Source organism: Anolis sagrei, chromosome 1 (genome assembly GCF_037176765.1).
Source record: "Anolis sagrei isolate rAnoSag1 chromosome 1, rAnoSag1.mat, whole genome shotgun sequence".
Classification (NCBI taxonomy): domain Eukaryota; kingdom Metazoa; phylum Chordata; class Lepidosauria; order Squamata; family Dactyloidae; genus Anolis; species Anolis sagrei.
In genome coordinates this window covers 71539277-71566858 of record NC_090021.1, presented here as the reverse complement: position 1 = coordinate 71566858, position 27582 = coordinate 71539277, and the positions used below count along the sequence as shown (strand labels likewise).

General features: G+C 41.5%; 1 protein-coding gene across 6 annotated transcripts; it reads right to left on the bottom strand.

Moving 5' to 3' along the window:
* Positions 1-405: 405 nt before the first annotated feature.
* Positions 406-23432, bottom strand: LOC132761069 (peptide chain release factor 1-like, mitochondrial). Of its 6 annotated transcripts, none has more exons than XM_060753600.2 (8): positions 23130-23432; positions 22598-22677; positions 21422-21605; positions 20086-20249; positions 19705-19822; positions 18128-18264; positions 17239-17478; positions 6856-6941 (listed from the first exon to the last, which is right to left on the bottom strand). In XM_060753600.2, the coding sequence occupies exons 1-7, from the start codon at positions 23407-23409 to the stop codon at positions 17263-17265; spliced, it is 1179 nt and encodes a 392-aa protein (XP_060609583.2). In that variant the 5' UTR covers positions 23410-23432; the 3' UTR covers positions 6856-6941; positions 17239-17262. The 6 variants fall into 6 exon arrangements, with proteins under 6 accessions (XP_060609587.2, XP_060609586.2, XP_060609583.2 ...); XM_060753601.2 differs by lacking the exon at positions 6856-6941 and adding an exon at positions 14697-16449; XM_060753599.2 differs by lacking the exon at positions 6856-6941 and having other exon boundaries at positions 16134-17478.
* Between the last annotated feature and the right edge of the window lie 4150 nt (positions 23433-27582).

Genomic DNA, 27582 nt, shown 5'->3' with positions numbered 1-27582 from the left:
TAACATTTAAATTACTACACATCGATCCTCTGCTGAATCAATGTGTGTTCTAGATCGCACAGTCCTCAGTGGCATGGACGAGTCCTGAAGACTGTTGACTTCAAGCTGTGGTACCTCATTTGAACGCATCCTAATCTTATCACAACTTTGTCCCTTACACATTCTTAAATATGGGCTCCGTGGAAATTCTCTCTTGTGTTCATGCACACTATAACACTCTGGTCAGGGCAACTCTACGTACTTCACCTTCCAATCTTCCGTAGAAGTCCATCTGGAAAGTTATTTGGAAGAATTCCAAGGACATAATTAGTGAAGGGGATGCCAGTACCCATCACATACAAAGAATAGTTTTGTGCAGGAGCCAATATGACATACATCTTTGCTTTTTATAATACTGTTGTCAGGTTATTATTTAAAAATTTAAAATTTATTTTTCTCCATAAAAAGACAGACAAATACTTAAATATTTACAAGTATACACACTTTGAGGCAGGAGATGAAGACAAAAGAGTGACAAAAGTCATAAAGATATGAAATGTGGGCATGATAACAAAATAATATAGTGACTAGCCATAATTATGTCCCAATTATAGTCTCCGTAAATTCTGTTTGCTTTTTTTGGAACCAGGAAGGGCTTCGATTTTGGAGGATGGTTTCACAGGCTTCCCGCTTGTGCAGTCCTTGGCACTATGGTAAGAGCATAAGCATTTTGTGCAAAAGTCAAAGCCACAACCTTCACGGATGCATGTGGCTCTTTGGAGATGGGGCTGATACTTGGCAGGAGAGCCACAAAGATAACAGGCTTTCAAACTTTCCGTATTTTTCAGTGTCTTCGCAATCTGTTGGGACAGAAATCATTGGTTGCTAGATCAAAATGATGTCTTGAAACCATGTTTTACCAATCTATAATGAAATCTCAACTATCCTCTACTTTGAATACTAATTCTGAACATGAAATCACATAATGGCAAGTAGTTTAAAATACCATATTTCTTCAATTATAAGACACCATTGATTGCAGATGCACCCTAATTTCAGTATCACCACCACCAAAAATATGTAAGATATATCTGTGATTCTAAGACACATCCCAATTAAGGGATGTTTATATGAGCAATTAAGGGATGTTTATATATGAGCAAACTCCAGCAAAGGGTCACCGCCTTGTTGTGGCGCTGGAGCTTGAGCACCTCAATGATGTCATGAGCGAAACCGTGAAGGGCCACCCAAGACGGGACGGTCGTGGCAGAGAGGTCAGACCAAGCGTGATCCCTGGGGAAGGCAATGGCAAACCACCCCAGTATCCTTGCCAAGAAAACTAAATGGACCAGTACAACCAGAGATATGTCGGTATGCCATTGGAAGATGGGACTCCCAGGTCGGAAGATGGCCAAAATGCTACTGGGGAGGAGCAGAGGATAAGTTCAACTAGCCCCAGATGTGATGACGCAGCTAGCTCAAAGCCGAAAGGAAGGCTAGCGGCCGACGGTACTGGAGGCGAACGACGAATCCGATGCTCTAAAGATCAACACACCATAGGAACCTGGAATGTAAGATCTATGAGCCAGGGCAAATTGGATGTTGTTATTGGTGAGATGTCAAGACTAAAGATAGACATTCTGGGGGTCAGCGAACTGAAATGGACTGGAATGGGCCACTTCACATCAGATGACCACCAGATCTACTACTGCGGACAAGAGGAACATAGAAGAAATGGAGTAGCCTTCATAATTAATAAAAAATTCGCTAAAGCAGTGCTTGGATACAACCCAAAAAATGACAGAATGATCTCAATTCGAGTGCAAGGAAAGCCTTTCAACATTACAGTGATCCAAATATACGCCCCAACCACAGCTGCTGAAGAAACAGAAGTAGATCAGTTCTATGAGGATCTGCAGGACCTACTGGATAATACACCAAAAAGAGACATTATTTTCATTACAGGAGACTGGAATGCCAAGGTGGGAAGTCAAATGACAACTGGGATCACAGGCAAGCATGGTCTGGGAGAACAAAATGAAGCGGGACGCAGGCTGATAGAATTTTGCCAGGAAAACTCGCTGTGTATAACAAACACTCTCTTCCAACAACCTAAAAGACGGCTTTACACATGGACTTCACCAGATGGTCAGCACCGAAATCAGATTGACTACATCCTTTGCAGCCAAAGGTGGCGGACATCCATCCAGTCGGTGAAAACAAGACCTGGGGCTGACTGTAGCTCAGATCACGAACTTCTTATTGCTCAATTTAGAATAAAACTAAAGAGATCAGGGAAAATACACAGACCAGTTAGATATGATCTCACTAACATTCCTAGCGAATATACAGTGGAAGTGAAGAACAGATTTGAAGGGCTAGATTTAGTAAACAGAGTCCCAGAAGAACTATGGACAGAAGTCCGCGACATTGTTCAGGAGGCGGCAACAAAGTACGTCCCAAAGAAAAAGAAAACCAAGAAGGCAAAATGGTTGTCTGCTGAGACACTGGAAGTAGCCCAAGAAAGGAGGAAAGCAAAAGGAAACAGTGATAAGGGGAGATATGCCCAGTTAAATGCGCAATTCCAGACGTTAGCCAGAAGAGACAAGGAACTATTTTTAAACAAGCAATGCATGGAAGTGGAAGAAGACAACAGAATAGGAAGGACAAGAGACCTCTTCCAGAAAATTAGAAACATTGGAGGTAAATTTCAGGCAACAATTGGTATGATAAGAAACAAAGATGGCAGGGACCTAACAGAAGCTGAAGAGATCAAGAGAAGGTGGCGAGATTATACAGAAGATCTGTATAGGAAGGATAACAATATCGAGGATAGCTTTGACGGTGTGGTGAATGAATTAGAACCAGACATCCTGAGGAGTGAGGTTGAATGGGCCTTAAGAAGCATTGCTAACAACAAGGCAGCAGGAGACGATGGGATCCCAGCTGAACTGTTTAAAATCTTAAAAGATGATGCTGTCAAGGTGATGCATGCCATATGCCAGCAAATATGGAAAACACAAGAATGGCCATCAGACTGGAAAAAATCAACTTACATCCCCATACCAAAAAAGGGAAATGCGAAAGACTGCTCCAACTTCCGTACAGTGGCCCTTATTTCTCATGCCAGTAAGGTAATGCTCAAGATCCTGCAAGGAAGACTCCAGCAATACATGGAGCGAGAGCTGCCAGACGTTCAAGCTGGGTTTAGAAAAGGTAGAGGAACGAGAGACCAGATTGCCAATATCCGCTGGATAATGGAGAAAGGCAGGGAGTTTCAGAAAAACATCTACTTCTGCTTCATTGACTATTCTAAAGCCTTTGACTGTGTGGATCATAATAAATTGTGGCAAGTTCTTGGTGGGATGGGCATACCAAGCCACCTTGTCTCTCTCCTGAGGAATCTGTACAAGGACCAAGTAGCAACAGTAAGAACTGACCATGGAACAACAGACTGGTTCAAGATTGGGAAAGGCGTACGGCAAGGCTGCATACTCTCACCCAACCTTTTTAACTTGTATGCAGAACACATCATGCGATGTGCGGGGCTTGATGAATGCAAGGCTGGGGTGAAAATTGCTGGAAGAAACATTAACAACCTCAGATATGCAGATGACACCACTCTGATGGCCGAAAGCGAGGAGGAGCTGAGGAGCCTTCTAATCAAGGTGAAAGAAGACAGCGCAAAAGCCGGGTTGCAGCTAAACGTCAAAAAAACCAAGATTATGGCAACAAGAATGATTGACAACTGGAAAATAGAGGGAGAAAATGTGGAGGCCGTGACAGACTTTGTATTTCTAGGCGCAAAGATTACTGCAGATGCAGACTGTGGCCAGGAAATCAGAAGACGCTTACTTCTTGGGAGGAGAGCAATGTCCAGTCTCGATAAAATAGTAAAGAGTAGAGACATCAGACTGGCAACAAAGATCCGCCTAGTCCAAGCCATGGTATTCCCTGTAGTAACCTACGGATGTGAGAGCTGGACCTTAGGGAAGGCTGAGCGAAGGAAGATCGATGCTTTTGAGCTGTGGTGCTGGAGGAAAGTGCTGAGAGTGCCTTGGACTGCGAGAAGATCCAACCAGTCCATCCTCCAGGAAATAAAGCCCGGCTGCTCACTGGAAGGAAGGATACTAGAGACAAAGTTGAAGTACTTTGGCCATATCATGAGGAGACAGCAAAGCCTAGAAAAGACAATCATGCTGGGGAAAGTGGAAGGCAAAAGGAAGAGGGGCCGACCAAGGGCAAGATGGATGGATGGCATCCTTGAAGTGACTGGACTGACCTTGAAGGAGCTGGGGGTGGTGACGGCCGACAGGGAGCTCTGGCGTGGGCTGGTCCATGAGGTCACGAAGAGTCGGAGACGACTGAACGAATGAACAACAACATATGAGCAAAAAGTGTCTTAGAACTGAAGAAATACAGTACTGTACTCTTAAATCTAGTTTGACAAAATCTTATATAATTGCAAAGACATGAGACCATTGCATCTGAAATTACTACCATTAATCTGCCAGCCCCCCAACCCAAATAAAATAGGCAACCAATTAGAAATTAAAGCAAATGTTACCTCAGTAAACAGCGTGTGGCGGCTGAAAGAGGAAGAGCTCGAGTTACTCCGGTTGTTTGTCTTCAATTTTGATGTTTTTTCCAAAACATTGTTTGGTGCACTTCCTAGTTTTTGAACATGACTAAATACTTCTCTGTGAGGAGCATGTCGTCTCGTATCCATCAATTTGGAGGCTGAAGCATTATTACTCTGATGAGAGAAAATAGATTGTTTTAAGAGATTCTGTGTTGAAATAGAAGCAAGAAAGACTACATTAATATCATAATTCGTTAAACTTGGAATATCAAACACATCTGAACTCACTCCTGAATTCAGAGAGGAATGGCAGATGAATTTTGGAATTGACTTGGCATCAGATCTGAGCTACACCCAAATAAAAATAGTCTTGTCCGGAGGAATTATTCATGAAACCTAGCATATTTCTAATATCCAATATTTATATGCTAATACTTTTGAAATACTTTAAAGTGACTTTAAAAATTCAGCTAGAGTTCACATGTGTAACTTTAGATCTTCTGACTCAAAGATGGGCCTTTTGGAACCAGTATGTCCGAGAGACCATTACCTGCACACATTACAGTTTTAAGAAATGAGCCTTTTTTCAATGACAACTTATAAAATAAAAATAAAATTAAAAATATAAAATAAAGATTCTACTCATTGACAGAACCACACTTGGAGAAATGTTTTCCCTAGACAGGCTTGCCAGATCTTTCCTTTTTAATTGTGATATTGGTTCTAATCTTTTAAATTACAATTGTAATTTTCTGAAACTTGAACTGGTAACTTGCTAAAGGCCTGACAATGTTTTTTATTATTCAAATATTTATTCCCCATCCTATATAAAATAAATTACAAAGATAAAATTACAGGCTTAAACTGCTCCCCCCCCCCCCCCCCAAGAAAAAAGGAAAAAAAGAAACTTACTGAAGTGAGTGTTAGTGCTTTGTTGTACATCTCTAAAGCCCAGTTATCATCCTGTAGGATTTTCTTCCAGGTTGTGCTTACTTTAGCCACACTGTTGTCAAAACAAACACAGTTATATTCAGAAGGTAACATCAGTTCTTATGGCTTATGACAGTATAAGTATGCTACACATAAAATAACATAACTACTGGTACTTTCAAGAAACCATTGGTCGATTTATTTGGTTATGACACAAAAATAAGCTAAAACGATGTATCATGTCCCCACCTTTTAGGGCTCAATACATCTCTTCTTAAAAATAAGGAATTGGCGGATTTTAGATGTCTCCCCATGTACTTAAAATTGAAGTGGAAGTTTCCTATTCTATACTACAAAAAACTGTTTAAATGAAAACAAAGGTCATAGAATTCCTCATATATATCTAAATCAGAAAACTGTCTCTCCATCAATGCCATCACAGCTTAACTACAATGAAAGCAATTTTAAATATCCATTAAATTTTCGTTAAGATTTCAGCTTTGCTTGCAAATGTGTGGAACAAGAACAATGTAAAGTAAAATGAACCCACTGTTCTTTAATGGGTCTGCAAATCTTCACATAAACTCTGTGTACAATTACACTGTACTTTGGAAACAACTTCCCAAAATAGTGTGATTTTGCCCAATGCAGTATTTTTAACAGGAGAGGTAGTGTTCTAAACAGGAGCTTTTTAAAAAAACCTTTATAATTAATACATCTTAGTGTATGATCACTTTTTTAAGGACATACATGAATTTTACTCACTTTATCAAGTCCATGCAATCAAGGTATCTCAAGATGTTTGCTAATAAATGTCGGAACCTCCTATGGAATAATTCACCAAGAATGTCCAACTGATCTAATCCCATGCTTTTGCCAATTAGATTTGTGAATTGCATGCTTTGCTTGGAAACCACCTTATCTAAGACCAGAGCCCATGACTTGGGATTTCTTCTATTCGTTTTTTTCAAAGTCGAACAGACAAGTTCCTCAAAATGGAGAACTGGAAGCAAATTCTTTCTTTGACTGAAAACGTGGTTTGGTGTAACTTTGATATTTCCTGCCAACAGTGTACTGTCTTCATGTTCTGTCAGTTCATGCTGAAGGCCCAAAAAGGAGGAATAGCCACTGTCCTCATGTCCACTGTCATTGGCACTCTCAACATGCCTTCTTGATGCTTGTTGGTTTTCTTTGTTGTGTATTGGCTTTTCTTCACTTCTGCTACTAACAATTTTAGGACTTCCATGATGCAATTTAATATGTGAAAATCCTTCCGTATTATAATCTTTACAAAATTCATCATAATCAGCAGTACAGAGCTCTTCAGACTTGGTCTCTCTGGCAGCTGGTTTCAATGGTGAAGGTCCACAATGAATATGGTAACAATTAAGATCACGTTTCATTTTCAGTGCTTAGGGTGGATTATTTAAAATGTTTTCTGCTTTGTACCCTAAAAACAAAACAAAAACAAGGCATTAATTAGCACTGAGCTAGTACAGTGATTGCTAGATAAGACAATTTAAATATTTGGGGTTTTCTCCCCTGGAATGGTTACTGAAGGGTCATTTATAAATATTTCAAAAACAGAAATTACTTTTAAACTTAGAATGTGTTTCTTTCACAGATAAAGAAATGAAGTACCAAGTTATAGATACAAGGCATGTCAAAATATTGTCTGCGTAGATACAAAGCTTGTCAAAATATTGTCATGAAGATGTAATTTAAAAGGAAAAAGGAAGAGCATACTACATTTCAGTTGGAAGATTTATTGTTTATCATGTCTAATTTATTTAACGCGTTTAAATACAGCTTTTCTCACCCCTGGGGGGTACTCAAAAGTAATTCACATCAAATAAATGGCAAAAATTTCAATGCCTCACATACAAAAACAGTATAACACACATCTAAAAGAATAACATAGAACCATAAATTAAACAATTAAAACTATAAACTAGGCATGGACAAACTTCGGCCCTCCAGGTGTTTTGGACTTCAACTCCCACAATTCCAGCCTCAGGCCCTTTCCTTTTCCCCCTTAGTCGCTTCAGTGGAAAAGGAAATGGAAAAGGCCTGTGGCTGTTAGGAATTGTGGGAGTTGAAGTCCAGAACACATGGAGGGCCAAACTTTGCCCATGCCTGCTATAAACCATCAAACATAAACATAAAACATTTTAACATTGCACTGATTCTGAGGTTGACATACATATGCTAATTTATTGTTGTCACCAACCAAATGCTTGCTTGGATAACCAAGTTTTTAGGGTTTTTTTTCTAAACACCAGGCAGGAGGGGGCTTATCTAATCTCTCTGGGGAGGGAGTTCCACAGCCGAGGGGCAGATGAACCCAAATTGATTAGAGATTTGTAAACTGAGGCCATTGCAGTACAAAGATACAGTTGTGACAATATCATGTACTGGTTATAGATGAGGCTCCTTTCAACTTTATAATCAAACCATAGGAAATTGGGTTTCCCTCTTCTCCAACTATGTCCTCTGGAAAGCCATCAAGGGCTTTCTTTCACCCCTTGAATGCTGCTAGGAAAGGTAAGGCAAAGAAAGCAAAGTCTAGTTTATACAAGTAGACCTGAGTTCATGTCCTTTTGTTTCCTACAAAACTGATTTAAAGGGTACCACAGCATTCCAGAGGGGTGGGTTCAGCTTTTCTCATTCCACTAATGGAAACCTTTCAAATAGAGGGAAACAAATTAATATATTCTTCATCAAGGATAGCATTAGTCTACAGTAGGTCATTAGTGCCTTGTGGGGCTTAGTTTCTAGCCTCCCCTCCCCAATGGATGTCTAGTCCTCTTACAGACACTGGCATGGTAAAATGGTGCCCCTATACATAAAATGGCAAAAACAAGGTTGCTCAGGGGATTTTTGGAGGGGAATGTTTCCACGTCATAGATGCAGAATCTGTAGAAACTTAGAACTGACTGTATTTCTTAAGTGAACTCATAAATTTAAAAAGGTAGAAAAGAGGCTAGATGCTGTTTGGGGCAGGAAAGTATATAGACTGCACACTGGAAAGAATTATACAGAAAGTATCATCATGGTAGTCCACGCCTTAATCATATCCTGTTTGGACTGCTTCAACATTCTCTATGTGGGGCTGCCTTTGAAGACAGTTCGGAAGCCACAATTAGCTCAGAAACCAGTAGCCAGGTTACTAACTGGGATTCCGTACAGGGTGAGAACTACTCCCATGTTACGGCAGCTCCATTGGCTGCTGGTCTGCTTCTGAGCTAATACAAAGTGCCGGTTGTTACCTATAAAGCCCTAAACAGTTCCGGTCCAGGCTATTTGTCTATCTCCCTATATCAGCTGTTCTTAACCTGTGGGCTGTGGATCACCAGTGGGCAGCGAGGACTAAAATCTGATCCACGAGCTTCCTTCCTCTTTATTTATTCATTCATTTGTATGAAAGCTCCTTTTGTGCCGCCTGCCACTCCTTCCATGTCTCTGACCATGGCATATGTTCTGTATCAGAAACTAGAGCTGATGCGGTCCATCCAATGCAATTTTCTGAGCCAGCGCCCCAAACCGAATATAAAGTTAACAAAAAACTGATTCATAACCCTTTTGGTACTAATGTTGGAGAGTGGTCCCCGGACAAGTGGACCCTTGTCAAAGAACAACTATAATCATCCAATTTCAATTTATTTTAATTGTTTTTATCATTTGAGATGTTTTAATGTTGAGTATGTGATTAGTGTAACCTGTTTCTATGTGATTATTTGTATCTTGTTTTTCATTTTGATGTCAATTTTTGCTACAATAACTTTACTGTTATTATGTTTTGTTTTGTCTTTTATTTTTGGTGTCAGGAGCAACTTGAGAAACTGCAAGTCACTTTTGGTGTGTGAGAGAATTGGCCGTCTGCAAGGACGTTCCCCAGGGGCTGCCCGGATGTTTCGATGTTTTACCATCCTTGTGGGAGGCTTCTCTCATGTCCTCACATGGGGAGCTGGAGCTGAGAGAGGGAGCTCATCCATGCTCTCCCCGGATTCGAACCTGCGACCTGTCTGTCTTCAGTCCTGCCGGCACAAGAGTTTAACCCATTGTGCCACCAAGGGCTCTTTATGTGTATTATATTGCATTATTGTAATTGTTTTTTTGTATTTATCTGGGCATTGAATGCTTGCCTTTTTGTGTTGTAAACCACCCTGACCCTGCTTGGGGAGAGAGGGCAGTCTATAAATAAAGTATTATTGATATTATTATTCACTGATTAAACACATTTAATTAACAATGTTCAGAGGAAGGACTTAAAGCATATAAACAATCATCAAACAGTATAAAAGGCAATGTACTAAATACAGCAGATGGCTGAATATACTGCTGAAATGTGGGTATAAATCTTTATTTAAAATATGCGAAAGTTGTTTTCTAAAAAGGCAGGCAGAAACTAGATGGGGGTCTTTACCCAATTAGTAGACGGCCAGGAGTTTCTGACCCCCCAAATGCTCAATAGTAAGGATTAAAAATTACCCTGGTCCCCCAAATTAAAAAAAGAAATTGAAGGGAACAAAATGGGCTTTCTATGTATGTGGCCTGGCTTAAGTCACTAGCATACGCTCCTATGTAAGCCATGTGCTCAGACAGAAATGTTTCTTAATGCTCCCCAGTTCAACCAACAATGTGACTGGGGGCCCTTCCAGACAGGTCCTATATCCCAGGATCTGATCCTAGATTTTCTGCTTTAAACTGGATTATATGAGTCCGCACTGCCAGATAATCTGGGATAAAAAGAAAACTTGGGATCAGATCCTGGGATATAGGGCCTGTCTGGAAGGGCCCTTGGAGGATCTCAGCGATTGGGGGGGGGGGGGGGGGGGGGGGTTAAATATAATAATAATAATAATAATAATAATAATAATAGGAAAATCCCACAGACCTTCTGCTGCAGAGCAAGGAACAGAAATATGCGTTAACACCACGTATTATAAACAAGATTAATAGCATTCAGACCCCCCCCCCCCCCCACACACACACACACAGTCCTCCCCTAAATCCCTCTTTTGAGGAGATCCTCTTCCAACCTGACAGGAAGGGGGGAAAGAGAGAGAGAGAGAGAGAAGCGCGGGAGGTAGAGAAAGTGGACGGAAGGAAGCCCGCGCATTTACTACCAGGCCACGTAGGGAAGGGCAAAATACACTTATTAAATACACTGAATATCCCTGGGCTCTATTAAAATGGCAGCTTGGGCCCTTCCCTCGCAAAATGACTGCAAAAGCCTGAAGGGGCAGATAAGGGGAGATCTGGTGAAGAGGGGCACCACCCTTACAACCCCCCCCCCCCAGGACAACACAATGGACTGAAGTCTCTCACAGATTCGTTTACAATAATAATAATAATCTATACTGTAATACACCCCCCCCCCACCAATATTAAGAGGTTGAAGCAGGCCTGCTCAAACTCGGGCCCTCCAGGTGTTTTGGACTCCAACTCCCACCATTCCTCACAGCCTCAGGCCCTTTCCTTTCCGCTTAAGCGGCTGAGGGGGAAAAGGAAGGGGCCTGAGGCTGTGAGGAATGGTGGGAGTTGGAGTCCAAAACACCTGGAGGGCCCGAGTTTGAGCAGACCTGGTTTAAAGAATATTTGCCTTTGTTTACATTTCTCAATTCATATCAATATGACTTGAGACTATATATATGTGTGTGTGCACATACACACATACATATATATCCATTCATTCTTGGACTGAAGGGTTTCTCCCTTCGCCAGGCGCTCTTTTCCTGCCCTGAGGCCAAGAGGCGGGAGAGAGAGCACAAGGATTGTTCTCCCGCCGGCGGGACTCGCCTCCAGTGATAGTGGCTGAGCTTCCAGCCTTCAAGAAATGGAAGAGAGGGCTCTAGGATTCCTCTCACCCTGTTAGATTCTCTCCCTTCCCCCTCCTCAGGCTGCCCAGGCCCCCACCAGCCCCGCGCCCAGTCCCTCCGTCTCCCTCTTGGGTTGCCCACGCTCCTCGCCTCCCTCCAAGTCGGCCTGGCTACCTGGTAAAACAAGAAGCAGGCGCTGCTTTCCTTCTCTATTCCCCCCTTTTTTTCTCCTCACGCGGTTCCTTCCCAGGCGCTCCACCAGGCAGGCCTCTGTTCCCTTTTCTTTTCCGCGCCTAGCTGAGTCCCTTTTGCTGAGCACTTTTGAATCTGGTATCCAAAACCCAGCCTCCCGATTGGAGGGAATTCTTAAAAGGCCAGCCGCCAATGAAAAAGCAGGAGAGAGGCGGCGGCCAATCCAGTGCGCGCGCGCTGCCGAGGGGGAGGGGGCGGAGCTTCCGTTGAAGGGGACATTTTTGGGGAGGTTTAAAAGGGTGAAGAGCGCGAGGGCGGCGAGTAGTGGGAGGGGAGAGTGACGAAGGCAGGCTGGAGCGCGCGCGCGGGGTCCTCTCATCTCATCTCGTGAGCATGAAGTAAGGACGTGTTTTACAGCCGAACGCGGGAGAAGCCGCGGCGCTTGCTCAAGAGGAGGAGGAGGAGGGCGAGGCAGCTCGCGCTCTTCTCTCCGGCTCGTTCGATTGGACAGGGAGCCCCGCGCTCTCGCGCCCAGCGCACCGAGACAGAGAAAGAGCGCGCGCCCTATGCCAAAATGTGTGTGCGCGCGCACACAGAGGCAGCAAAGAAGGGGGCCACCCCACCCCTCCCCCGCAAAACTAAACCACCGCCGCTTGTCTCGACTGCCTGCGACAGGCTCGAGGCGGTATCGTTTGGATCACCATTCCCCCCATACGGCATTGTGCCCAACATATTCATATACTGTTTCACAATTTATATTCTGTCCCTAGTTTCAAAAGCCATTTATACATTTTTAATGACATGGTCACTGTCTGTATCCTGTCTTTAGCCCACCTCGCTCAAGACAGGATAAAGCATTTACTTCTTCTTCATCAGCCTTTATTTAATTACTTATTTATATCCCGCTTTATCAAAGCAGCTCACAATAAAAAGCATTACAACTTCAAATACACAATAATAGTATATCCTTGGACTTAATGTCAGGGGAAAACCTTTACCTTTTTATTATATTATCAATATAGGTAAAGGTAAAGGTTTTCCCCTGACATTAAGTCCAGTCGTGTCTTGACTCAAGGGTGTGGCGCTCATCGCCATTGCTAAGCCGAAGAGCCATCGTTGTCCTTAGACACATCTGGTTGTACCTTACAAATAATAGGTTTATGAAGAATGTACATCAATAGCATTTCATTTTTGCTCTAATGTTCAATGAAACTCCCATTTGAAACACTATACCTTCTGTTTCCAGTGGTAGCTGCATTCTGCCTATATCTAGTATTGATTTGTTACTACGCCTAATTAAGTTCCATTGATTGACTGAGTGTACTTTAAGCCTAATTTAGATGCAGGCCTTAGTCTGTTCAGACAGAATCAATCTTGGAGCATACTGAAGATTTAACAAGTTTTATGTAGCACACGGTGGCGCAGTGGGTTAAAGCACTGAGCTGCTGAGCTTGTTGATCGAAAGGTCGCAGGTTCGATTCCGGGGAGCGGCGTGAGCTTCCGCTGTCAGCCCTAGCTTCTGCCAACCTAGCAGTTCGAAAACATGCAAATGTGAGTAGATCAATAGATACCGCTCCGGCGGGAAGGTAACGGCGCTCCATGCAGTCATGCCGGCCACATGACCTTGGAGGTGTCTATGGACAACGCTGGCTCTTCGGCTTAGAAATGGAGATGAGCACCACACCCCAGAGTCAGACATGACTGGACTTAATGTCAGGGGACTACCTTTACCTTATCTAGCACACACTTTTGCAAACTGCAAAAAAGCGGTGCTTTACACAGACATTCTGCTCTCATGATCTGGCTAAAATTGGCAGCATGAGTAAAAGCTGTTTGTATCCCTTCAAGCCCAAGAACGCAACAGTAAAACAGCTAAGGGATTCTTATTTGCCTCCTTTGCTTTGGAATCTGGTTCTTCTAGGTCCTATTGTTCAAAAAGGGACACCTGGATGTCCTGGGGGGCTGTAGGGTTCCTCCCTTAGTCATTTACATACTGCTTTTTCTTTAAAAGGCTGACTTTTTGCTATGTAAAACACCTTGGACCCTGCTGGCAAATGGTGCACCATTGGAAGAGGAAGTACCATTGACTTGCTGAGTGCCTTTAGGTCATTATGGCAGATCTAATGCCAACCTATCTTGGAATTTGTTAAGATTGATTCAGTGGAGGATTGTGTTTGTCTGAACCCCATTGTCCAAGTCTCTCTTCAGATCATCTGGCACAGTAACAAATGATTGAACTTACTAATTTTGCTACATTGTCTTTTTTCTGGTAGTTTAACATTTTGGGCTGAAACAAATTGTTACTTCTAGATAAACACTGTACTCATTGAATCGCAATAACTTTTGCACTTGTTGACTTAATACGTTACATTCATTCAGTGGCTAACACAAGAGCTGTGCTAGATGACACCCACAGGCAATATCTAATTCACACAGATAACTGTGGGGAGCCCAGAAGCAGCCAGTTGCAAGTCTCTCTTGCATTCCTCAGCAGGTAACAGAGTGACACACATGTAGTCACATAGTACAGTGATTGTTCTTTGTAGCCACTGGTGGCCTTGCTCTGTGCCTTCAAGTTATATCTGACTTTATAGTGACCATATCTATCACAAAGTTTTTTTGGTAAGATTCAGAGAGGGGTTATCTCCCTCCGGGGTAAAGTGGGAATTCAACCCTGATCTCCAGAGTCAATAGTTCAATATTCAAACCTTTACATCAAGATGGCTTCCGTTCATAGCCCCGTCCTATGTTAATCTGATTGATCACCACTGCAGAATTAATGCAGCTTGACACCACTTTAACTGCTATGACTCAATACTACTGAAAAGTGATGGTACCTCACCAAACTACAAATCCCAGGATTCCATAGTATTGAGCCATGACAATTAAAGTGATATTAAGCTACATTAATTCTGCAGTGGAGAGGAACCTCTAGTTTTAAAGGAGTCTCCATCCAAAACAAAATCAATGATGATGACAAAAGCAGTATACAAGTGATTCGGCAAAGGGCACTGACAAAATACTATTGGGATAATGTACATAATAATTTTGTTCTGACTAGCTCCAGATGCATGGTTCTCTCTTGTCAAAGGCAAGTGGGCATACAAGCAGAATTAGAAAGAATACCATCCTAACTTTTTCCACTTACAACCCCTTTCCACTTGAGAAAAACATTTAGATGACCCTGGGTATATAGGTACAAAACCAAATGTTTATTGATAATAAATCAGCATTTGTAAGGTTGATTTTCTTTTTTTGTGGAGTACAGCAGAATGATCAAACATTATCCTTTTCAAATAGATAAAAAAATGAAAAGTTGTTTCTGACCAATTTCCACACAGAACTGTTATAGGTCTGGAACGGAATATAGGAAGTATTATTTATACATGAAACTAGCCAGGTTTACTTATAGGTTTGCAGTAGCAGCTTATTTAATTTCCTCTATTGGCTGGTATCCTTATCAGAATTTACAGCCATATGATGCGTCTCCCCTGTTTTGATGGGCATGCTCCTGACTTTTATCAATATGAGTATTTTCACAGACATACTGTTAGTATCAGCAGTCCATCCTAGTTAGATAAGGGCTTTTTCCTAATTCTAAGGCTGTACCATTTCATGGTACACAGGAGAGCAAAGCATCAAGTGCCCAAATGCACACATACTAGAATACATGGAAATTTAGACCTGAATATGCCATCACTTCAGAATCTTTTGGTGGTTCAGGCTCTGACAACACTATTTTTAACTTTGCTACAACACTTCATATATATTGTTTGCTTAATTTTACAAACAGAGTAGTTAACATTGAATAAAACAGTTAAACAAACCTTATGTTCGTCAAATTATTCCTTTAGGACAAGTGTGAACCATAACTCCAATTAGCCTTAGATAATCTAACCAATAAGGAATTATAATTGGTAATACGTTACTCTGGGAGTCTTTTTGGCTAACAATCAAGGTATAAATGCTTTAAATAAATAAAATAATTATAGACAAAGTAATCTAACCACTGTGGAGCCACGTAAGCGGCAAGCACAAGCAAGTTCTCTGCCCTTAGGAGCACAGTTTTAAAACAGACATCAATATTTTGAGCAGCAAACAAGGTGAACTGCTAAGTAATTTCCAGAAAACTACACTCTATTGGCCTTACTTCCAGGGTAGAATACTTTAAATAGTCTTGTACATTATCTACAAGAAAATGTAACTAGATTGTTTTATTACTGTGATCTGAGCCATCTTTAGAATAAGCAAGTTAAAATTTAAACACAGCTGCTCTAAAGTAGCAAGTCAAGAAAAAATAATTTAAAATCAAAAGAACCAAATAAATAATCATAAAGTTTTTATGACTACCTAATTTTCATGTTTGTTAAGTTATAATTAAAAGTCTCAACTCTCATTCTGCCACTGATTTCCAACTAGTGCTGCTTTTCTCATATCTTGGTAATATTCACAGACCTCATCTGCAAGAGTGGCAACTTAGTGCCTTTCATATGCTTTAGACTATAATTCCCACAGCACCCTAACATTGGTGAAGTTGACTAAGACTTATGTAATTTGAAGTCAAAACCATCTGGAGGACCCTAAAAATCTTCATACACTAAAGTGCATGATGAATTAGTCTCAGTGCAGATGTTTTGAAGTGTTTATTAGAGCATCCAAATAACACCATCAACATGAATATTCTTTACTCCTGCTAGCAGAAAAATAAAATAAAAGGGGGGGGGGGGGTTAGGGTATTATGGAAGCACACTTCAATCAACAGTCTCTCAAAGTCATCTCCGTTTTCGTAAATATTGTAAGCCATTGTACAAGTTTTCAAACTTTGTAAAGAATTATGAACAGTTTTTTAGATATTTATTAAATATTGCAGGAATGAGATGAGGGTTTCTTCATTTGTTTAGGTATGAGTAAACTTCACCACTGGGCAGCCTAGCAGGGATGGAGCTTAGTCCATCATGGGAGAAAAATAGCAGCAAAGACACAAGTAAAATAACAGAAGAAATATTTAGAATTATATCAAACTTTCTTGAATGCCTGGATGAGCAAACGTCAGCAGAGGCAGCTGGCCCCTCTGAGGCAGCACTGGCACTCTACCCTCTCCAATAATGACCCTTGACTTAACCATGGGTCAAAATCCATACTTTTGCCACCTAAATCTGCCCTCAACATTTTTATTGCACTGAATATGGATGGAGCTGGACTTTTGCTGAAAAGACATTCTCACTGCTATAATGAGAAGGGGTAACTGTAATTTTTTTTAAGCTTCTGCCTCCTCTTGTAGTCCCTTGTGCTGTCTCAAAATCAGCTGTTGAGTTGGGATACTACCCAGGACAAGGGAAGAAAAGGTAGTAAATAACAACTCTAGGATCTCCTCACTGTAGCAACAGCCTTCTGTAAAAAGAAGGAATTATTTGATCCACATGGGATAATATGTCTAGATTTGTTTTTAGTTATGATGAATAAGCATTCCAAGATCGACTAATTATCAACTTTCCACTAGCCTTAGAAAGAAGCAGTGCCACTGCTGATTCAAAAGTGGAAACAAGAATTATTTTAATGCACTGGTCTGTTTAACATGCTGCAGCTTAAACAGTACAGTATTTTTCTTTCAGAATAAATGTTCCCCTTCAAACAGCGATTTGGGGATAATTGTAACGTAGCACTATTTTACTGCAAAATCAGATAGGTCCAAACAGTACAATGCATCAATAGAGCTTGGATGCATTTCCATACCTGTTGTGCAGGACAAGAGGAAGGTCACCTCAGCCTGGTTGGATCACTTTCTGAAATAACTTCCATCAGAGCTTCAAAGTCAGCATATTCTCCCAGGGCTTGTATCATTTCATCTAGCAGTTCTTCCCCCAACATAAATTGTTCAATATGATGCACTGATCTACTTATTCTATGGTCAGTGACCCGATCCTGGGGGAAGTTGTAGGTTCTGATTTTCTCAGACCTTCCTTTGGTGCCAGTCTAAGCAAAAGAAGAAGGAAAAATGATGTGTTATTTTCCACATAGTGCAATATCCAGGCTGAATGGTTTAACACAACAAAAGTATAGATAGCTCTTAACAAATGTCATATAAGGAAGCAAATTAGAAGCCATAAATGTGCAAGACAGCCCTCTTTCCCTTGTAGAACTTGCAATGCAAAATGTTCAAGGAAAGGAGACCAACAGACAGAAGGGAAACATCATAGAAGAAGCTTATAGACCTAATGCTCATTCTTGCTGCTAAAAAGTAAATACTGTAAAGAAAAGTCACATATAAACTGAATCTTCATTACATTTCTACCTAGTTCCGGTTGTATGGCCCCAACTAAAATGCTCCCCCCAGCAGGTCAGGCAAATCTGCCTCTCAGCAATAAAAAAGCCTCAGCAAATTCATCACACGAGGTTTCTGTTATTTTACATCACTGTACTTTGGAGAACCGTATTTTCATCATGTGCTTTGTGTTCATCCAGTTAACGTCCCACCTTCACAGGTCTCAACACCCACACACTCCCAATTGCATCTTCTGGCTCTAACACTTCTTCATTATGTTACAGGTAGTTCCCCATAGAAATTTAAACTCATTCTTAAATTTCAAGCCATGATATTGAGGAAAAGTGAAATAGATATTACCTGAATCTTTCTGGCAGTTTCTCTCTTCCTTGACTCGTCTTCAAGCTTCATACTGTACAGCTTGGCACGGAGGATCTGCATAGCTCTTTCTTTATTTCTTATTTGAGACCTTTCTTGTTGACATTCAGACACCACACCTAGCGCAGGTACAAGCCAAAATAAAAAGAACAGAAATATTGAATTGATAACATAAACAAAACCTCTAGGAACACATTGAGAAGCATTTTAAGAAACACACAAATATCAACACCAGCTGTGGGAGCTTATTTTCGGTCTTGTATCATAATTCTTTTTAGGGTAGATGTTGTAATGTTTCACTCATGTTTTAGTTTACTATGTCTTATTGGATTGTTTTTTATTATTTTCATCTCGATGCTTAATTCTTTGTTGTAAGCTTACTGTTGTTTCTGTGCATTATCTGGCTCCCTTCAGGGAGAGAGGGTGGACTAAATTATTATTATTATTATTATTATTATTATTATTATTATCATCTTGTACAGCATTGCAGCCCACCACTCAAAAGAAAGAAAAAAAGAAAAGAAAAAGAAAAGAAAGAAGATAGTTGCAAGCCTTTATCAGATACTCCAGTGCACTCAATACAGCCATAAAATCAGTTATCTCCTTAAACAGAAATGAATACAGCAAGATCTCAGTATCTGCAGAAGATATTTTCCCAGTCAGATCAATTTGACACTGTGGATATTAGTGACCACTATTAAATCACTTGACTTCTGGTCCCAGTCTATCATAGAAGTATGCTAGGAGAGAGACCCCAAGATTCTCAGAGTTATTTTCTCTAGGAATTTGTTAAGCCCTCCAGTGTGTCTCTATGGGAAGTATATAATAAAATTACATAGGAAAACCTGAAAATTCCTAGACAGCCAATTTTCTCCAGGAATGAGTAAATGAAACCTTAGATCTGGGTTATGGGGTCTTACTGGACTTTGGTTATGGCAACTGAAATGGAGCTGGTTTTAAATATTATCAGTTTTAACACTGTTTATCATGTATTGCTGTCTTAACGTTTCCATTTGTGATTTTTGTATCCTACTTTATGGGCTGTTGTTATTGCACTAATTCTCCGCAGTGTCAGGGAGCAGGATCTTCAAGTCAAGTTTCTTTTCCATTTTTAATGGTGATCCATTAATAATTTGAAGGCTTCTCTATATAAAAGAATTTGAATCTCTTCTGGACAAAACTGAACTCATAAAACAATATTTTTGGCACTGTTTCATTATCAGGACAGAGGCCACTAGGGGACGATAGAGAGTGGTACTTCATTTTATTGGTGGGGGAAGGAATTGAAGGAGGAAAACTATTTTCCCCATTTTAGTTGGTTAGTCCCCTCCCTACGCTGCATATCATAATCGAGGGTTGTTTACACGACAGGAACATGGGTGGGTGAATAACAGTAAAACGGGGAAATGGTTTTACTCCTTTAAGCTATCCTACACCCCCATAGAATGAAGTGTCCTCCTCTCTTTCTAACGCCCCCTAGTGGTCTCCACCCAGATAATGGAACAGTACCTATTTTTATAGGAAAGGTTTACATACAATTGAAATAAAATGTAATTTACCTGTGGGAATATGTACTATGCGTACAGCACTGTCAGTGGTATTTACATGTTGACCACCAGCTCCACTGGCTCGTTTAGTTTCAATACGTAACTCTTTAGGATTAATTGTCAGGTTTATCTACAAAAGAAAAATAGGGCACATTTAGTTTATTCTCTATATATTATAATAGCTAATTTAAGTTAGATAAGTTTATTAATTCAACTGCACAATACATTTTCACTGAGCAATCATACAAATTTTGCAATAATAATAACTTGGTAAAAGCACATCAAGGCTGGAAGATTTGAGTAGCAATTTCTTGTTAACAACATTATACTTTTGGCATTTTGAGTCTCAAGTAAGAGAGAAAATATAAATTATTCTAATATCAATAATACTACCTCATTTGGTTGTGGCAATATTGCTACAGTCATTGTGCTGGTATGAATGCGGCCTTGCTTCTCTGTTTTAGGCACTCTCTGAACACGATGCACTCCTCCTTCAAACTTCATTTGCCTATATGCTTCAGGGCCTGCTACCGCGGCAGATGCATGTCTCAATCCACCTTAAAACAAAATGAAAAGAAAACTGTAGAGTCTCTGTGTGATAGGTGATGCTATTTTATGTTATGTGTTTAATAACGTTCAATGTTTTATTAGGGGAGGGTCAATTTTAATGTTTTATACTGTTTTTATCGATGGCATTGAATTGTTGCCAACACTGTGAACCACCCTGAGAACCCCTTCGGGGCTGAGAAGGGCGGTATACAAAAATTGCAAATAATAGCAATAATAATATAAGTGTAATAAATAATAAATAAATAAACTACAGTAAAGTAAAAGGGGAAGCGACCTCAGGAAAGCAGCCCTGGCAGTTAGAGGCAGTAGTGAAAAGGGGCCCTGCAGCCATAATGCACCCACCCATTCAACACAAACAAAACCCTTTCTCTTCAGCTGTCCTTCTCCTTTTTCCATGATGGTTTGACAGCCCCCTCCTATCAACCCAGCCCCCCCCCCCTCCTTGATCATGTTCATAGGCCCAGTCCAGGGAGGGGGAAAATCCCCTCCTACTTCCCACTGACTTTGGCAGCCTCCTCCTCACAACAAAGACCTGACTGTAGGCCTTTTCATTCTCCTATTTCTTCATTGGCAGGTTATGTGTTACAGGACTGGGAGGAGGAGGGAGGGTAGGTAGCATGTCAGTCTCTGGGTCAGGTGGAGGGACAGGAGGAGGAAGGAGGAGAGAGCTGCAGGGAAGGAAGACAAGAGCAGCAGGAAAGCGCTGTGGTAACTGCTCTTTTGTGGCAGCCTTGGTGGGTCTGAATAGGAATGGTGAGGTCTGCCAGTTGTTCTTGTCCCTTTTAAGCTCAGATCTATCCTGTTCCTCCTCCCATTCTTGCCATCCCATCCATCCACCTCAACAGCAGGAGGGACGAGCTGCAGCACTTCAGTATTGTCATCCTGTTCTTTCTTCTAGAGACTGACAGGAGATTTTTTTAAATTTTGCAACAGCAGTTTATCATGAGGATCCTGCCCCTCTAACCTGTGAAAATGTTGAGGGTTGACCGTATAAGCACCAGATATTAATATCTAAGAAACCGGATTGGATCAGGAACTTCAAGTCATCTACCATTATGATGCTGTACAAAATCTATGTGCAGGAAAAGTGGTTTAAGTGTAATGTTTATATTAGCAGTAGGCATTTTCTATCAATAGGGAGATGATCTGAGTTACTCACCTATATCACTGGGTGCATATTCCAAAATGTCAAAATTCCAGTTTTTATATGCAGCATATTGTTGATACATATCAAACATCTCTGCAGTGAATAGCATTGCTTCTTGCCCTCCAACTCCAGCAGTCACTTCCATTATAAGATCACTTTCATCTGTTTCTTCTGAAGGGATTAATTGCAGTATTATCTGCAAAATGCAAAAAAAAAACAATGCTTTCTTATATATTTTTAAAAGCATTTATTAATCTCATCATAACACATATCTGGTTAGAAAAAATTATATAGTCACATAAACTGACAAATAAACTACCTGTTACATTTTGGTATTTGTACTGTATATTTAATATGTATTTTATAGAAATACATTTTAATAATGTGTTTAATGAATTTGTGCAATGTCTATGTGTTGTGACTGTGCTGTGACCCACTTTGAGCCACGAGGAGAGGTGGGTAAGAAATAAAATATCATCATTATTATTATTATTATTATTATTATTAAACTCTATTATCCCAAACTAAAAGGAGGTCTGTAAAATGAAACAAGGTCAGGTACAAGAACTATGCATTTTTAAATTTTTGCAGACTTGAAAACACCTTTCAGTAGGCAACTGGGGGATGTTTTCTTTCACTAGTCTGCACTTTTCTATTTTAGCAGTCAAATTCTTCTAGATTCATGCTTTTAAAATCATATATGAGGCGAGAGACAGGATTTTCTGCTTTCCCCATTTTTTCTGTTCTGATGGTCATGCATACTTAATAAGATACTTTATAGAGGCAATCACTATTCACTTTGCATGTTGAAGGCCAGCAGACAGCTACAATAATAATAATAATAATAATAATAATAATAATAATACAATACAAGCTGTTTGAGCAGAATCACTCTTTACAGCTCAATCTTCATTGAATGGTTTTTACAGATACACTTCTGTGTTTGTTTATTTACCACATTTCTATCATGCCCTATCTCACCCCGACTCACCGAGGCTTACAGCTTGGCACAATTCGATGCCACATCATTGTTTTCCCAGCCCTCCTTTACCTGCCAGTGCCTATGCTGCTAAAAGCTCATAGACACCCAGCTAAACAGCGCAAGTAGGATAAGTGACCCAAAATTTCTGATCTTGCAGTGTAACACATACCACCATATTTTAAACTACAACAGTCAAAGCAGCATACCTGACGTTTCAACTCTGCTATCTCTCCCTGACAAAAAACAATTTCCGTTTCTGCAAGTTTTCGCAAATCTTCATTTTCATCTAGAGAAAAAATATTCTTAGTAGGATCAACACCGCATCATATTTCTAGGAAATGTAGAAAAATGTAAATGCAATGCAAGTTATATTTCTGGCCCACAGGCACAAAACAGAAAAAGTGTGAATGTGGAAATAAATATTCAGGGACTTGTTTTTGCATTTTGCTCCACATGAGTTAATAAAGAGTGTTTTACCAGCTCATCTTGGGAGTTTCTCCTCCAAATACTAACCAGGGCTGATCATGCTTAGTTTACATGATCAAGCAGGATTTGGAACTTTTATTTCCTGACTTTTTTGTCAGAGTGGGGCTCAAGTGGTCTTTAGATATCTCGGATTGTAGCACACCTTTTTGTACGCTGCCCTGAGTCTCTTTAGCAGGAGAAAAGGGAGATAGAACACAAGTCAACAAAGCAAGAGCCCCGCACTGGGCCGAGAGGCGAGAGCGCCCTCCTCACCTTCCCGGGCCAAGCGCTGGGTGTCGCTGAGCTCCTCCTCCTTCCTCCGCAGGCGGCAGGCCAGAGCGGCCAGCTCCAAGCCTCCGCGGCCCGCACCCGCCTCCTGCCTTGGCTCCTGCTGCTGGTCCAGGAAGCGCCGGAGCGCGGGCAGTGCGAAGAGGTCCTGCAGGCCCGGCTGGCTGCAGAAGAAGCGCCGCGTCGGATTCAGCCTCCGCCATCCCGCCAGAGACCGAGCGAAGCCCAGGCACCGCAGCGGACTCCGCACTAGGGAGAACACCATGCCTAGAGGGGAACGACTTCCGCTTCCGGTCACGAGTCAGACAAGAAACAGAGCCGACATCTCTTTACGCGTCTCCATAGAGGCTAGAAAAACAAAACGGGTAACACACACTTCCGGTTCCTATTTGAAGAGAACCGTATCCCAAGATATGCATTATAATAGTATTATATTATATTATATTATAATACTAGTAATATTATAGTAATATTATAATAATATGATAATAGATATTAGCATTATAATAGTAGGTAAAGGTTTCCCTTTACATTCAATCTAGTCGTGTCGGATTCTAGGGGGGTGGGGGTGCTCATCTCCATTTCTAAGCCAAAGAGCCGGCGTTGTCTGTAGATACCTCCAAGGTCATGTGGCTGGCATGATCGCATGGAGAGGCATTACCTTCCTGCAGATGCGGTACCTATTGATCTACTCACATTCGCATGTTTTTGAACTGCTAGGTTGGGCAGAAGCTGGGCCTAACAGCGGGAACTCACCCCGCTCCCCAGATTTGAACCACCGACCTTTCGGTCAGCAAGTTCAGTAGCTCAGCGGTTGAACCCACTCCGCCACCAAGGGCTTCAGTATAATAATGTTAGACTTGGGAAGCCTACGTGTGATTATTCTGCAAAACCCCTATAGTCTGTTTGTATCACTGTCGCCTGCTGAAAAAAGAAGAAGAAATCCGGAAGATGCCGAAAGTATTCGGCTCGTGTTCGGTGCGCATGCGCTGTTTCTCCGGTCAAGCAGTAATTGTGACCACAGCGACCCCTTGAGTTGCCTGTCACCCGCAAAGCTCGGCTCAAATCCCGCAGGCCAGGCCGGGGCTGTGGCTGCTCCTCCGCCCACCTGGCACGTGGCTTCCCCTTTTGGTTCTGCCTCGCGAGTCACGACTGTCTCTGGGAGGGAGTGGTGTCTTCTCAGGATATGGCCATCTTGGCTTCTAGTGAAAGCTCAGGCATAGTTTGCACTACAACCTATTGGTTGGTCTTTTCAGCTGCCTATCTTACTTACTTACTTGGGCGATCCCTCGTTGTCCTCCAAGACCGGTGTACTGGGTCCGTAGGTGACTGTGGAGCCCTGTTCTTGATCCGCATCTTCTCCCACAGTGAGGGTATTGGTTTCCAGGTGGAAGGTGGTCCCAGTCGGGGTTGGCTTGACGCACCTTCCTCTTGCCATGTTTTTCTCTTTTGCCCTCTATTCGTGCCTCTTCAAATTCGACAGCATTGCTGGTCACAGCTGACTTCCAGCTGGAGCGCTCAAGGGCCAGGGCTTCCCAGTTCTCAGTGTCTATGCCAGAGTTTTTAAGGTTGGCTTTGAGCCCATCTTTAAATCTCTTTTCCTGTCCTCCAATATTCAGTTTTCTGTTCTTGAGTTTAGAGTAGAGCAACTCTTTTGGGAGACGGTAGTCAGGCATCCGGACAACATGGCCGGTCCAGCGGAGTTGATGGCGGAGGACTATCGCTTCAATGCTGGTGGTCTTTGCTTCTTGTGCAAACCTAACTTTAATACCCATTGGTAGATTTTGTGCTGTGGCTTCATAGCCTCGCTTTTCCCCAAATACACTGTACTTGATGAAAGTTCCCATTACTGTGCACTGGCAATTTCCTTTGCAAAACTTTGGAAGAAGCTTTTCAAAGCGGCACTCTGCAGTTTTCAAAGGCGGCCACATAGATGGGAGGAAGCTATTGTGAGACAGCACTCCGATCTGAGGACTTTATTACTCTCTATGTGATTTGTTTATATGGTTGAATGTTTTATACTATATATGTGTATTGTTTAATGTATTGTTTAATTAATAATTTATTTATTATCCTCGGCCACTAGCTGTTCAGGTGGCTGGGAGATGAACAATTTGGGCACAAAGTGCAGAATGACGTGCCAAATGGTGGCCTGGTCCTCCTTCTGGATGGTGGGCTGCCGCTTCACATGGTAGCTGATCAAAGTGGCCACATCCTCCAGGATCTGCTTGTCGTCGTAGACAAAGATCAGGTGTGACTCACTGGCTTCATGGCCTCTCTTTTCCCAAATACACTGTACTTGATGAAAGTTCCCATGACTGTGTACTGGCAATTTCCTTTGCCAAACTTTGGAAGAAGCTTTTCAAAGCGGTGCTCTGCAGTTTTCAAAGGTGGCCAGATAGATGGAAGGGAGGAAGGTGTTGTGAGACAGCACTCCAATCTATGGACTTTAGGTTAGGGGTGTAGTTATGAGGGGATTAGGAGATTCTGTCCCCCAAGTGAAATACAGGCAGTCCCTGAGTTACAAGAATCCAACTTACAAACAACTCATCGTTAAGAATGGGGATAAGACAACAGGAAGTGAGAGAAATTTGCACCTCGGAAGGGAAATTCACACCTGGAAGAGTTATCAGGGGAAAAAGATGTCGCCACTGACACTTTCTCACCAATCCTTGATTCTACAACAAGCCAAATTTTCCAGAATCCAATTATCACATGGACAGAAAGTGGGGTGAAATATTCTGAACGGGGGAACAGACAGCAAAACAAACACCACAGGGGTGTTAACCCTTCCTTATATATAATTTTGGCTGGAGCTACACTTTCAAAATGTACCTGTTCTGACTTACATACAAATTCAACTTAAGAACTAACCTACAGAGCTTATCTTGTTTTTAACTTGAGGATGACCTGTATAGTTCTTCAATCACCAAATTTCCAAAATCCCCTGGGTAGTTTTGGCTGTCCCTCTTATTTGGATGCCAAACTGGATTGCTAATCACACTTTATTGCAGTTTGAAGTTCCTGTAATGCTCAGAAATTGGGGCCTGGAAGGAAACTTCATGGTGGGATGCAATGTCTTCATTTTACTGCAAAAGCGGCAAAAGATACTGTTCTTTGCACTACAACTTTCCTGACTTTATGACAAGGTTCCCCATGGCAATCTCTCCAAAAAGGCCGTAAAATGTGGACTGGACAAGGCTACTGTCAAGTGGGTTGGAAATTGAGTGACTGGTTGAGTGCTCACTAATGGTTCCTTTTCATCTTGGAAAGAAGTGACTGGCGGAGTGCCGCAGGGCTCAGTTCTGGGCCCAGTACTATTAAACGTTTTTATAAATGACTTGGATGAAGGTTTAGGGGATATGCTTACCAAGTTTGGAGATGACACCAAATTAGGAGGGACAGTGAATACCCCAGAGGGCAGGATCAGTATCCAAAATGAGCTCAACAGATTAGGGGGCTGGACCAAAACTAACAAAATGAATTTCAACAGTGAGAAATGTACGGTATTGCACTTAGACAATAAAAATGAAATGCAGAGATATAGAATGGGTGACACCAATAGGAATTCAGGCCAGGAGACACTGCTTAATTAAGCGGTGTCTTCTGGCCTGACTTCCTATTGGTTTCTATACTTAATTGAGAAAACCCTTGGTATCTGCTGGGGATTGATTTGAGCTGTCCTGTAAATACCAAAATCCATGGTTGAGCAAGTCCCAATATATACAGTGCTGTATTAAAATGGTGTCCCTTACATCAAAAGGTTTGCTTGTCAGAATTATTATTTTGGGGGAGGTAGTATTTACAACCTGTAGATAGATGCATTTGTGAATGCTGTGAAGGATTGGCTGTAGCTGATCTAGAATCTTGGACAATAATATTAATAAGAAAAATTATGGCTTTTAAAATGTTATTTAAAAATAATTAACAATTACTGTACAGTTGAAGTTTTATAAGCTCTTGTCTTCTCTGCTAGAGTGTTCTTGCCTCGCCAAACTACAACTCCCAGGATTCCACAGAACAGTTGAAGTAGTCTCAGACTGCATTAATTTTACAATATATATGCAATGGGTGCTGCAATGGATCAAACAATGTGCTGGCAGAACTGCTGACAGAAAGGTAGGCGGTTCGAATCCAGGGAGCGGGGTGAGCTCCTGCCTATCAGCTCCAGCTTCCAATGAGAGAAGTCCCCCACAGGATGGTAAAACATCCGGATGTCCCTAGGCAAAGTCCTTGCAGACTGCCAATTCTGTCACACCAGACATGACTTGCAATTTCTCAAGTCACTCCTGACACACAAAAAATGCATTCTGATTTGAGTGCTAGGAGAGTTATCAGGGATATAAATTAAATCAACAAAAACAAACAATCTATATGAAACACCTTTGAAGTCAAGTCTGTGATCTCCAATTCATAAGAGGGTTAAGTTCTTTGAGCA

What these genes read in the sequence shown, in the direction of transcription:
- LOC132761069 (XM_060753600.2), bottom strand. Translation starts at nt 23,409, where the DNA reads ATGGTGTTCTCCCTAGTGCGGAGTCCGCTGCGGTGCCTGGGCTTCGCT. An exon ending in CATAGTACATATTCCCACAG is followed by an intron (nt 18,265 to 19,704) that starts GTAAATTACATT and finishes TACCTGCGCTAG; the next exon opens with GTGTGGTGTCTGAATGTCAA. An exon ending in AAACTGCCAGAAAGATTCAG is followed by an intron (nt 17,479 to 18,127) that starts GTAATATCTATT and finishes TCTTTTGCTTAG; the next exon opens with ACTGGCACCAAAGGAAGGTC.